At 35.4% G+C, this 13996-nt stretch overlaps 2 protein-coding genes across 2 annotated transcripts in view; both read left to right on the top strand.

Annotated features, from left to right (window-relative positions):
• The first annotated feature begins 216 nt into the window (after positions 1 to 216).
• Positions 217 to 6737, top strand: LOC127634544 (protein NipSnap homolog 1-like). The gene is made up of 10 exons (XM_052114153.1): positions 217 to 357; positions 1532 to 1659; positions 2385 to 2430; positions 3810 to 3904; positions 4084 to 4154; positions 4592 to 4732; positions 5048 to 5079; positions 5172 to 5266; positions 5486 to 5569; positions 6397 to 6737. The coding sequence occupies exons 1-10, from the start codon at positions 278 to 280 to the stop codon at positions 6459 to 6461; spliced, it is 837 nt and encodes a 278-aa protein (XP_051970113.1). The 5' UTR covers positions 217 to 277; the 3' UTR covers positions 6462 to 6737.
• Positions 6738 to 9185: 2448 nt separating this feature from the next.
• Positions 9186 to 13996, top strand: part of LOC127643224 (cytosolic arginine sensor for mTORC1 subunit 1-like) — a 30325-nt gene continuing 25514 nt past the window's right edge. The window contains exon 1 of the mRNA XM_052125863.1: positions 9186 to 9464. Within this exon, the coding sequence (XP_051981823.1) occupies positions 9349 to 9464 (116 nt within the window). The 5' untranslated portion in view covers positions 9186 to 9348. The remainder of the gene's footprint in view (positions 9465 to 13996) is intronic.

Here is a 13996-nt window from a genome sequence, read left to right as displayed (position 1 = left end):
TTGATTTTTTTTTTGGCCGAAGTTTTGTCATAATGGTTTTATAAGGGTTATCTGTTTTGACTCTACTTTAATTAAATCAGCAGCCAAACCAACAGATAAATCATTGTGATTAATCAGTTTGTAAACTTCAGAGCGCTTGAGACAACTGAAGCTGCACATGGACCTGCAGTCCAACAGTTCACGCGCGTCAAACATTAACCCAGCGGGAGAGTTGCAACTCCAGGAACAACATAACATACAGCATAAGTCTCAATTCTATGAACATCGAGCGAAAATAATGGCGACAGCGCGCTCTCTGCAAATCCTCAAGAGACAGCAGCAGTTATTTAACAAGGTGCATTCAGCATGGGCACCCAGGTAATTTTCATTAACAAACTTTTTGAAAACCATTACATGATCAAACTGGCAAATGCACGTGGGTTAACTAAACACATTTAGTTATAACAGAAGTTCAGCAATGAACTATATTCAAGTATGGGGGTAGTAAACAAATTGCATGGGCATGAACATTGAAAAAAAAATTCAGATATTTTTTTTAAGATTTTTAATTGCATAACAACGTTCTGCCAAATTGAAGTGAGTAACCTTTAACTAAATAAAATAACCATAATATCTTAACTTTTATAAATTAATTACATTTTGTTCAAAGTTACACAGTTCACACATAAATCTTATAATAGGCTAACATATGTTTTAGTCAACATTTTAGGTTTAAAATGCAGCCTATGTATAAGGGAAAGTGTAGGTTGAAGTTTAGATTTAGTAACTGTTCACCATTTCCTTTAACTTGTTTTTTATTACCATTTTTAAGCACTTAATTTTAATGATTAAAATTAAAATTAAGCTTGTCAAAGTATCTTTGACCATATGAACTAATTATTTTCACATTTAAAGTTAGAGTTATTTATTTTTATACATAGGCCTCAGAAATTTTTTATTGAGGTTGTGTGACACTTTAAATGAGTTTATACCCCTATATTTCTCATATGGGTCAATTATTTAATTTTTTATTTGTAATTTTCCATCTATTATCCATATATACATACACATAAGCAATGTTTAGTAGCAAAATGTTCATGCTCAGAATTATGAGTAATATATATATTAAGAATAATTATATCCATAGTGCTTTACAGTGTACTTATTACAGTGACAGTCACTTGAGAAACCTGAGGTATAAATTAATATTAAGATTACTTTTTTTTTCCATTGACAAAACAAGTAGTGTTATGAAATGTATGTGTGTTCATTTTAGGGATAAAAGGATAGCTATGCGTTATTGGGATGACATGATATGAGGAGTTTATCAAAACTGCATATATAATAAGTATACAAGAATTATAAAGTGCTGTTAAAAATATGTGTAGATGAAATATAGTATGTCACACTGCAGGGCAAAGCTTGAAATGTCATCTCAACTACCAACGTGCATGATATTGGCTTTTTTAATATTGTGCATGTCAGCCTGTGATGCATCATACTGTATATTTATGAAACACTTTCTGAAACAGTTTTTCTGGTGAAACTCTAGAGGTTTTGCAAATAAAACTGATGAAGGCTGGTTGAGTTCCATGTTTGCACACAATGTGGATGCCAGGAAAGATGCCCACTCCAATCTGCTCTCCAAGAAAGAAACCAGCAACCTCTACAAGATACAATGTGAGCCAGTCCATATAAAAGCTTTAAGGATGTGCTGAAATATTTTGCCCTTGAGACAAATTGTGCATGCACTATAATTGATAGGAATTGCCTAAAATATTCCACTACCTATAAATGGTTTTTTCTTGTGGATTTGCTCCAATCAAACAGCTCAAAACTGTTTATTTTGTACTAATTGCTTTAATAAATCAGGCATGTGTATTTGTAGATTTCTTTGTTTTCACAAGACCAGCTGTGCAGAGTATTGTAATGAAAATTGCGTTTAGAAAAATGAGGGTGATTTTTCTTAAAAAATCTGGTATAAGTGAAAAAAGGGAATTTAGATGATTGAAAACTCTTCGAAATATAAGGTTCTAAATGTTAACATCAGTAAATGCAATCATGCATTATAAACTAACAATGAACAATCGTTTTTACAACATTCATTCATCTTGGTTAAGGTTCATTCATAAATATGTTCATTGTTAATTCAGGTTAGTTCATTATGCATTGACTAATGTTAACATATACAACTTATATTGTTAAAATGTATTAGTATATGTAGAAAAAAAACATTTGCAAAGGTTAATAAATGTTGTAAATATATTGTTATGTATAGGCTAAATAACCGTTTACCTTATATACAAAGTTAAGATTAAATTCTGTTTTTAACACATTACGATGCCACTGAACTGGGACCATTTGTCTTTCCTGACATCTTCAAATATTTTTTTTTTCTCTTTCAGTTCACAATATCAAGCCAGAATGCCTAGAGGCATACAACAAACTGTCGTAAGCTCCCTTTTGATTTTGCAATAATGTATTGCTGATTAAGTCTTTCAGCTCACTTGTCACCTGCTTCTCAGAATATTTGCTTTGTATGTTGTTGTTGTTTCTAGTGTGACACTAGCCGGCCTGCATTGCCTTGATTCATCTTATCCCCTTTTTAGGGATAGTTCACCCAGAAAAGAACATTCTCTCATTGTTTACTCACCCTCATGATATCCCAGGTGTGTATGACTTTCTTCATCAGAACACATTTGAAGAAAAACAGAAATATTATCTTAGCTCATTAGGTCCTTAAAATACAAGTGAATGGAGATTACTCATTTGAAGCTCGATTGGATTGGATGTGAAAAAGCTTAATATGAAAGTACTTTTTTCCCCTCTAAATCATGCTTCCGGTCCGCTGCAGTATGCATGTGTGACGTAATCACACTGGTATTTGAAACACACGAGAACTGCTGTAGAGCAGCGCTGTTTACAAGTGAGAAGGAGGAACACTGTACAGTAGCTTGGTTGGTTTCGGTTTAGATCTTTATTTATCTGTTTCTTTACTCACGATGGTGCATTTGTGTGCTCATCCTGGATGTCTCAACCGAGTGGAGAATGTGATGTTACGTCGGTATCATTGCAACGTGAATACGTCACACAAGCGATCACTTGGACTCCACTCTCTCGTGAAGCGTTGGATTATATAAAAAAAATACATAAATATTGATCTTTTTCTATTTTATTTTTTTTCGAATGTGTTCTGATGAAAAAAGAAACACACACACATCTGGAATATCATGAGGGTGTGTAAATAATGAGAGAGTTTACATTTTTGGATGAACTATCCCTTTAATAAGGTTTGTTGATTGTCGCCGTTATTGAAGTTTGTGTGTTAAGGGTTGAGGTCTATTGTGTGTCTGTGTCAAACAATTGTACTTTCTGTCTTGCCTTGGAAGACAAACCTTTTTTCATTGGCAAAAATTGCATTAACTTCATGTAAACGTAATTTAAAACTAAGCATAGATTGGAATGGTGACAAAATTAAAGTTCTCGTATTGCTAATTGATAGTTGGCTGAACAAGAAATGAGTAGATCTCTAGACAAGAATTTTTGCATTTAGTGAACAAACATTTTCAAATTGACTAAAAGCAATGGTAATCTGGACATTTAGGACCATTGTGGAGAGAACTAAAACATTGTACTGCATCATATTATCTTGATTTATTTATTTTGTAACTTTTTTAACTCAACAACCTTTTTTTTTTTTTTTTTACAGTGTTTTTCTCTTTGTGATGCGAGCGATAATGTTAAAGGTTTCCTCTGTTCCACTAATTCAACACAAAAACACATTAAGTTAACGAACAAGACAAAAACATTTCTAAACTGTCTTATTTTAGAGCTGAGGTGCAGAAAGAGCTTCATCGTGATGCGGACTATCCATGTGAAGTCGTGGGAAGCTGGAACACTTGGTATGGTGAACAAGATCAGGCAGGTGAGATAGGAATGTAAAGAAAAACATGTTAAAAATCTCGCACCTTGGGTTCAATGTACCAGTTCTGCTCTGATGTTTTTGCATGCAGAAAAATACACGTATACTTGTATTTCTGAATTGTCAGAGCACTAGATTCTTTGCACGGTACTTGAGTGACACATGCTGTTTTGTTGTTGTAGTGCATCTCTGGAGATACTCTGGTGGCTATCCTGCTCTGACGGAGTGTTTACGCAAACTGAACCTCAATACGGTATTCAGCACATTTCATTTTAGGAACAGTTTGGATTTAAGGGGCCATTCGCACAGCATGTATCACATCCATCTGTGTTATTTATTTAATTGGTTGGTCTATTCAAACATCCATCAGACAGATGACAGTATCAACCACTCTAGATATTTGCCATGAACGCCATGTTTCTTAAGATGCTGTGACAAGTTGAAGATTTAAAATGAGTCTTGAGGCCCCTGTGTTCTTTTCGATCCTGCTGCTCTGCATCTAGCTGTTGTGTGAACGGCCCTTAAGTGTGTCAGAATCCATATACATAGCAAACAAGGAACGTTAGTATACAGTTCCCGATTGGTATTTTATTGGGGGGTTCATTTTTTTTAACATTCCCAGTACATTCTGGAAACCAAAGATTGTTAGCTAGGTATTGCATGCCTTTTATCCAAATGTTTCCTGTGCAGGCATATCTTGCATTTCGAAAAGAGAGGAGTAAAATGCTGATCTCTCGACGGAACCAACTTCTTCTGGAGTTCAGTTTTTGGAACGAGCCGGCACCAAGAAGTGGACCCAACATTTATGAATTGAGATCATATAAACTAAAAGTAAAGGCCATTGCATTGCTCTTTTTTTTATATACATTACATTTTACATATCTTACCATTCACTCCAAAGGAGTGGTGGTGGCATAGTGGGCTAATGCACATAACGGTTAATCAGAAGGCCGCTGGTTCGATCCCCACTGCCACCACCATTGTGTCCTTGAGCAAGGCACTTAACTCCAGGTTGCTCCGGGGGGATTGTCCCTGTAATAAGTGCACTGTAAGTCGCTTTGGATAAAAGCATCTGCCAAATGCATAAATGTAAATGTAAATGTTCTGGTTTGTATGTCCTGAAATGTTTGTGTTTCCTCCATTCAGCCTGGCACGATGATCGAATGGGGAAATCATTGGTAAGTTTTGAGTGTGATTTGAGCAGTTTAACATGGGAACTCATGTTTTAATACATCTTGTTGCATATTTGAGCTGTTTTGTCATTTCACAGGGCCCGAGCAATTAAATACAGACAGGAAAACAATGAAGCAGTGGGCGGCTTCTTCACTCAGATTGGTGATTTGTACGTTGTTCATCATTTATGGGGTGAGCAAATAACGTTTTCTTCATCTAAATTTGCTTATACCTTTCACATTTACACTTAAATGTATTCATTTACACTTACAGATAAAGTAATCAACAACATAAGTGATTGTCTTGAGGATATAGTAACCTAAGAGCAAATTAACTTCTCCTGGTTTTAGTGTATTATTGATCACGAGCACTTTAAAATCTATAAATCATGTTGAATATGTTTGATTGTAGCTTATAAAGACTTGCAGACCAGAGAAGACACAAGGAATGCTGCATGGTTAAAAGAGGGCTGGGATGCCAATGTGCACTATACAAGTGAGGAAATACAATATTTTTTCTGTTTTATTTCGCCATCTGGTGGATCTCAATAGAACTTTTCACATATGTCACATTAGTAAAGATCAGTGGTTCTCAAACGTTTTAGGGTCCCAGATTTACATTGGACAGTGTATGGAAACCCAGCACAGTACCAATCAAATTGCTTATTGTAGAAATGTAACAAAATGTACCTTAAAATAAAACAGGAAAGTTGATACTGCATATTAGCAATAGCATAGGCAAAATAGGAATTTTGAATCTTTTGTAAATGCATAAATGAGAGATTTTACTAGTCTAACACATGGAGCAAACACTGCTTAAAATATTGTATTAGCCATATTACCAACTAACAGATGAATTGTCCTCAAAATAACAGGATTTGTTACGACACACCCGGACCGTTAGCTATAAGCGGTCAAATCGGCCGCTTAGGTCCGCTTAGCCACCAGGGGGCCCCGCTAAAGAAAGTAATTTTTTTAATGTATTTTTAAATATACAAAAAGCTGTGAGTAAGACTCAGGCAGCTGTTATGGCTCAAGTAGACAGTTGTAGGGTGGCCCCTTGTGGCCAGAGAGGGAAGGGAGTATGTAACTACAAGGATAGAGTTGTAGTTAGATGTGACGCTCAAAGGGCTTTTTGTCATTATAAAGTGCACCTACAAGTTGGAAGTGGAAAAAACTAAAAGGAAGCAGAGGTAATGCAGCCTGACCACTTGTAAGAAATGAATGTATGCCAGCAACCTGGCTCACAAGTTCAGACCCACTGGTATAGAACAATATTGATGTATTGTTCAGAATCTCACAGCTTAAGTTATGTTTTCACAGTGCCTCTGATCCAGAGAATGGAATCAAGAATTATGATCCCTATGGAGCATTCACCTCTGCTGTGAATTCAGCACTGTTGCAGCCGTGATGATACCAGAAGATCACAATCCTCTCACGTAACCTGTCAAGAAGGCCCAGGTCACATTTCACCCAATAACCAGAAGAAAAAAGAAGAAGAAAAGAAATCATATTTTGCATATAAAGAACATAGTCAACTAAGACCCTTAGAATGTTTTGCATTGTTATAATTACTGTAATGAAGTCATTTGTTTTACTGTATTAATTTATAATATAATATATAATCATATATTGTAAAAATCAATAAATTAATTAACAATTAATTAATCAATTGGTTATTTTTTTGTCATTTCCTGTAATAGGAATTGGGGGGATAAAATGTAATTTAAACAATAACATAATGCATCAAATCTTAAGGGTCCTAATAGTAGATTTTTTTTTTTTTTAATTACGCAAAATATAATTAATTGTTTTCAGTGATTTTTGGGGTGAATTGTAACCTAGACACTTCTTTGTGTGATTCACCCACTATCTATTTTCCTGCAGTGCTTTGTTCTTCTACTCTCCAATCTTTAGGTATATTGAATAATCACAGACAGTTGTGTTTGAGCAGGGCTAGAACTGCATGAAAGAAAAGAAAAACTTTGCCAATGTTGATGCCCAAACGGGGCTTCAAATTACAATGACTGACAAACTGACTTTATACGTGACTAAGTGTAATAGTAGAACAAGGAGAATTTTATATATATATAATAATTCCTTGCATTTATGTAGCGCTTTTCTAGGCACTCAAAGTGCTTTACATAGTATAGGGAGAATCTCCTCAACCACCACCAGTGTGCAGCATCCACCTGGATGATGCGACGGCAGCCATAGTGCGCCAGAACGCCCACCACACACCAGATATTGGTGGAGAGGAGAGGGTAGAGTGATGTAGCCAATTCAGGGATGGAGATTAATACAAGGCCATGATAGATAGGGGCCAATGTGGGGTATTTGGCCAGGACACCGGGGTTACACCCCTACTCTTTACGAGAAGTGTCCTGGGATTTTTAATGACCACAGAGAGTCATATATATATATATATATATATATTTAAGGAATTACAATGTTGTTTTAGTCATTTTAATCTCAGATGATCTATAATTTTTTTATTTTTTTTTTGTATTCAATTGTATGCGATTGTGACAATATTTTATTTAAATGTGTCTTTAGTTGGAGCACAGATGTTAGAAAGGCAATTTTAGGTGAATAATAATAAATTAATATTTAGTTTGAAATAATGAAATGTATTTAACTAATGTTTTAATATTGCTTAGTTGTATGCTAATAATACGGTACCATAAGCAAGAAAATATGTGAACAATATTAGGAACACTGGTGAAAAAATTGTACCATATAGGCCTACTGTGATTTTACATGCCGGGTGATAACGTACTTTATGAAGAGAGGTTTTTAAATGGGTGCACTTAGTCACTAGATAAAAATATAGTTTTGAACAATGAGCACAGTATAGAGTATTTGATAAAATACTCTATATTTATTTAAAATTATTTATTTTAATACAGTGATGTTTTTAATGAAATATTTGAATGGAACATACAGTATTGACTTAGTTTAGGCCTCTGGTACACTCCAAAAAATATTTAAGCCTATTGTTAGGATTTACGCATTTCAATTTAATAACGATATTCAATTGTGTATTTTTTTTTTTTTACTAAATTTCATTAATACAATTTTTTATTACTCTTTTATTTTGTTAAAGTTTACTCAATTCCATTTGATGGAATTTTGTTAAGAAATTTAAATGCGATGTCTAAATCTTAAGATAATTATTATTATTACTACAGTATTTTAGTACAGTGACGATCAGCAGCACCTGTTTATGGGGAAAGCTGAGCTCATCCTGCATGCAGCTGTCCCTTTAAGAACAAGGGGGCGTGTGACACAACTAGGACGTCTTCAGTTCGAACCATGAGTTGAACAGAATAAGCGGGTAGAATGGCAATTCGTATGAAACGTTGGGTCTTAAAACAGGCGGGGTTTAGCGTCCTCGACGTTACCTCATATTGGGCAGATTCAATGTGTTTAAATAGTACTATATTTTCCTATTACAACTCTTGTTTTTATTCAATAGATTTGTATGTCCTATTCAATCGCTAAAGGATTATATTGTTTCATTAATTGGGTGTAAAAAGTTATTCAGAACGCTGCACCAAATTGTCACATGGTACCTGTTACTTTTCTCTTCGCTTGTCAGTATGGACTAATCACAGTCGTTTAAGATGACTAAATAAGGTCTGTCCGCGCTGTTTTCAATTTTTTACTATATAAACCTGCTCTAGACGGACGTCTTTTAATGAGCTGTTTTATAACGTCTCGTGCAGTAGCGCCGCGTTTTTTAGACGCCATTTCGAGTTAAAAAAAAAAAAAAAAAAACTTTAACAATGAAAACGCGTCTCGAGACAGTGCGTTTAGCTCTATTCTTGGCAAGGACGCGTTCTGTGTGAACAAGGCTATTATGTAATAATTGTATAGAGGGTTCTGCGGCGGATTTCCATACGCATGTCAGGTGTCAATCCTTGTAATAAAGATATGTATATGTTTATAGTATATAAATGTTTCCAATAACGCGCCTCAATGGAGGATTAGACGTCTGAGCCGCCAAGCGCCCTCTGGAGGAAGACATCTTTACGTCTGATTAGAAACAGCTATTAAATCTTAACTCTTGCCCCCCAACAATTACCATTCTTGAATTGAATTACATAGAATGTGTCTGTCCCACCAGCAGCCAGAGTGCCCAATGCATGAGGATGACACGCGTTTCGCGAGCGCTGGGGTATGTGAAATCTAAAAGGCGGACCTCGGTTTGCGTTATTTAGCCTGCTTTGCCAAAAAAATAAATAAATAACGGCGTCTTCCGGGGTGACTCAAATGATGGATCTGCACATATTGGACCACAGATTAAGGGTGACATGTGTCAGCAAACTTGGACTGGAGCTTTACACACACCCCCTGATCAAACTGATATTTTTAAGAAAAAGGACGAGGTAAGAGAATTGTAAATATGTTTAAACGCTTTTGTTTGATGGTACATCTCCTTATTCATGTTATGAATGCCTGTTAAAATTGCATCATGCATCCGAATGCTAGTGAAACGAGTGATTGGGAGCCTCACCCTGTTTTGGTTAGTTTGAAGAGGTGAAAAATGGCAAAAGAATGTCATATCATGTACAGACCAACGGGCCCTTTTACACTAATTTATGATAATCTCATGACGGCACATTGCAAGTGGTCGTGAAAGGAAGCGGTTGCACTATGATGTCTATAATATAGTTTTGTTATTGATGTGCCTTAAAACCTTGTAATCTGCCTACCTAGGCAGTATTTTTGTGATTCATTGGCAAAAATGCAGTCAAGGTACTAAGGTAGGCAGCTCACTAGGCTTTAAAACAGATAATAATTTACTTTTCCTCTAAACTTCTTTGCACTAGACTGCACTATAACCCATAGTTAATTTTAACTCACAATAAGACAAAATGGTCATTAAAATGAACAAGTAAATAATATAGAGTAAAGTCCATCTAAACATTTGAAATGGCTTATTTAGTGTTTGTAATTAAAGGAATATTTCACCCAACAATGAAAAATCTCTAATTTATTCACCCTCATGCCATCCGAGATGTGTATGGCTTTCTTTCAACTACTGAACACAATTGAAGATTTTTCAAAGAATATCTCAGCTCTGTAGGTCCTCACAATGCAACTTAATGGTGGCTGGAACTTTGAAGCGCCACAAAGCACATAAATGCAGCATAAAAGTACTCCATACAACTCCAGTGGCTAAATCCATGTCTTCAGAAGCGATATGATAGATGTGGGCGAGAAACAGATATATGTTTTAAGTCCTTTTTTACTATAAATCTCCACCTTAAACCAGCTCCGACCAGTAGATGGCAGTAGGCACAAAGAATGTGAATTGACAAAAAAACAAAAGAAGAAGAAGGTAAAAGTGGAGATTTATAGACCTAAATATTAATCTGTTTCTCACCCACACTGTTCATATTGCTTCTGAAGACATGGATTTAACTTCTGGAGTCTTCAAAGTTCTGGTCACCATTCACTTGCATTTTATGGACCTACAGAGCTGAGAAACTCCTCAACAAATCTTTATTTGCGTTCTGCAGAAGAAAGAAAGTCATGCACATTTGGGCTGGCATGAAGGTGAGTAAATGATAAGAGACTTTTCATTTTTGGGTAAATTATCCTTATAAGGTAGACTTTTTTCAATGCACATATATGCAGTGGCTTGCAAAAGAAGCAATGTCACTGAATTAAATAACTAAATTTCAAGCCAAACGGACATTTATTTAAAGAAAGATTACACAAGCACACTTTTTAAGCAAAACATTACTCATTAAGGACACCTGTTTGAACTTGAGGGGAACTGACTTCATACATCCACTAAAATGACCCTGCTACCAGTTGTTTAATTGCAGAAATGTGTTAGAAAAAAAAGGTCTAGCATTGTTTGTTTGTAGATGCCACCTACTTTTATGTTTTGTAATCTAATTCAATGACATTACTGTATTCGGTGTGGCTTAAGTGTTCAAATACATTTTGGAGGCCACTGTACCTCAACACATTTTTAGTAATGTCATGTTAAAGCAAGGACAATAGGCTTGACATACAATAAACCACTTCATTAAACATTTAGATGTAATGACACACGTGCAGTATTGTACTTTTGTTAATAAATATGACAGACATGTCCCAACAGCACTCTTGAACAGTGTTCCTCAACCCTAGTTTTTAACTGGAATGTTCTCAAGCTGTTATAAATAATGCGAGGGCTAGAATCTTCTCGAACAGTTTTATTTTTAAGAAATTTTCCAGGTTCAATACAATTTGAGCTCAACTGAGAGCATTTGTAGCATAATGTTGAATACCACTGAAAATGTATGTTTATTTAAAAATAAAAGAATCAAGGTTGCAGTAAGACACTCGCAGTAGAAGTGAATGAACATACGTCCATAAACATTCAAATACACACTGTTTCAAAAGTATAGACACAAGGCGTAACCATTATACTTGTTCACATGATTTTAATGTGGTAAAATTGCTAGCAGGGTTTACAGGCACTTTGTCGTCATGGGAACAAAGTTGTAACATTCCATATAACTTCACACTGATAGGATTAGTAAGTCATTTTACCACACTAAAATCATGTTAATACTTATAATGTTTTATATCTTTAGTTCAAATTTCTTTTGAAACAACGCATATTTTAAAGTTTAAAGACTGGCCCCATTCACTTCCATTGTAAGTGAATTGTGACAACAATTTTGAGTTTTTATAGAGTAAATGAGGGTCAAGTTGAAATTGGTAATATTTGGGTTGTCAACATTATGCCACAAATACTGTTGATTGAGCTTAACTTGTATTGAACCTTGAACATCCTTGTAAAGACTTCCCAGCTGTCCACACTGTCAGCTGTCAGATGGTTTTGGATTTTAACCAACTGTTGAGAATTTCATTGTAGAATGAAGGCTGCAAACTCTTTTGAGGTCTTTTCTGTTCTATTTAAATGAAGATGTATGTTTCACTCTTCATATCCTGTGTCTAACAGTGGGATATTGGGCAATTAAATGTCCTGGAAATTAAAATGTGTCTGATTTGAGTGGTTTGTTGGGCTTAATGAGAAAATTTAAAGTGGTGCTTTTTTCTCATGCACATTAGTGTGTCATAATATGCAATGAAGACAGTGATGCTTTCTGCTTAGTTGGTTGATGGTCTATGAAAATGTTCTACAAAGCAAAGGGAAATGTTTTCAGAGGTTTTGTCTTTTGGGCAAGTGCTCGTCGTACATGCATATAAAAAAAAAATTAAAAATACTCTTTCATGCCTGATCTCAGATCTCTGGTTAGTTCAGCCATATCTTGTTGAACTTTCTTGAACCTTGAATCCTCCAGATTAGTTTCATTATGATGTTCCAGAATCCAGATTCTAGCATAATGAGTGTTTTGTTGAATTCTATTAGAATGTAGCTATATAAAGGCCGGGAGTGTCTCAAGTCTTCTTTGGCCATACAATAGCTTTGTGTGCGAAACTGAAATTTAGGATTGGGCATTTTGGTCATTTTGTGTACTCAAAGTAATTACTTGAGTACTCGGACGGAAGGGGGTGGGGTGCATAGATGTTATACACCTTTGGCTGCTGCATTGCCTGTCATTGTTCCAATGTATATACATTATCATTAGTGATGTGTACGAGTAATCAAATATTCGTTATGCAATAATTATTCGAATAGTAAAAATACTATTAGAATTTCGCAAAGTTTTGCTTTGCTGGCCATATATACAGTGAGATCCATGTTAAGTCCTGAACACACAAACTAAAACTGGCAGTTATAACAGAATGCACTAGGTGGCGCTGTTGAGTTTGGACAAGTTTATTATAGTTGTTGAGCAAACGGTTCTGTCAGTACGTTCAGATGGACACCAAAAAAGCGGCTATTGTGAGAATGTGGCTTACTATGAGAAACCTGGGTTCCTGTTTAAATGTACAGGATAAGTGGTGTACACTTTACTCTCGTATATGTGCAGCTCCTCAGAAAGCAGCATCCCCATAGCAACGTAATCCCTGCAATGCTTCTGTAAACAACAAACATGGCATCCAAGAAAGACTTTGCTAGCTGAGGTAAGGGACATCCTATCATTATACTGGTGTGTGTATTAATGAGTGTAGTTTACTGAGCACGTGGATATGCTTGTTTTTCTCAACAAAAACATTATATGAGATACAATATAAACACGATAAACTATTATATGCCGAGTGTTTATATTCGTCCTGGATGTTAACTGTATCGGTCTACTTCATTAGCAGTTTCTTTTTCTTCGATTTGAATGAGCTATACATTTATACTTTTTTGGATTTCATGCATTACTTGTTTATATATATGTATGTATAAACACAGGACATGATATAAGCTTGTTTTGAATATAATTAAAGCTAGAACTAAAAAATATATATATATTTTTAATCTTTCTCATACATTCATTTAAATAATAGAATATAATTTTTTTTATGTGCTTAAATATTCAAATACCAAATTATTGATGAATGCCCATCCCTAAATATTATAGGCTGTTATAATGTAGTGTTTTTACAATAAGTACAAAAGAGGGCATAATCAAAATGTAATGCATGATATTTTGCCATTATGTAAATACTTGCTGGCCAATTCATTGAAACAATGCTTAGAACGCGTGTCTGTTCTCCCTCAGATTACCGTAATAAGCTTAGTAGGTGTGCACCACTGTTTCTGAACCATGTATCTACAAACCGCGGTTGGCGTGACTGGAGATGTCATAACCATCGCGTTTTAAAATTTTCTATCCCTTTTTCGGCCAATTTGGAATGCCCAATTCCCACTACTTAGTTGGTCCTTTTGGTGGCGCGGTTACTCGCCTCAATCCGGGTGGCAGAGGACAAGTCTCAGTTGCCTCCACTTCTGAGAACTTCAATCTGCCCATCTTGTCATGTGGCTCATTGTGCATGACACCACGGAGGATCTGCATGT

This window comes from Xyrauchen texanus, chromosome 4, assembly GCF_025860055.1.
Source record: "Xyrauchen texanus isolate HMW12.3.18 chromosome 4, RBS_HiC_50CHRs, whole genome shotgun sequence".
Taxonomy (NCBI): Eukaryota; Metazoa; Chordata; class Actinopteri; order Cypriniformes; family Catostomidae; genus Xyrauchen; species Xyrauchen texanus.
Note: the sequence above shows the minus strand (reverse complement) of the source record. Positions and strands in the feature narration are given on the sequence as shown.

Coding starts and splice junctions, on each gene's coding strand:
- LOC127634544 (XM_052114153.1), top strand. CDS start 278: ATGGCGACAGCGCGCTCTCTGCAAATCCTCAAGAGACAGCAGCAGTTA. Junction 358..1,531: donor CATTCAGCATGGGCACCCAG/GTAATTTTCATT, acceptor GTGAAACTCTAG/AGGTTTTGCAAATAAAACTG. Junction 5,080..5,171: donor ATCGAATGGGGAAATCATTG/GTAAGTTTTGAG, acceptor GTCATTTCACAG/GGCCCGAGCAATTAAATACA.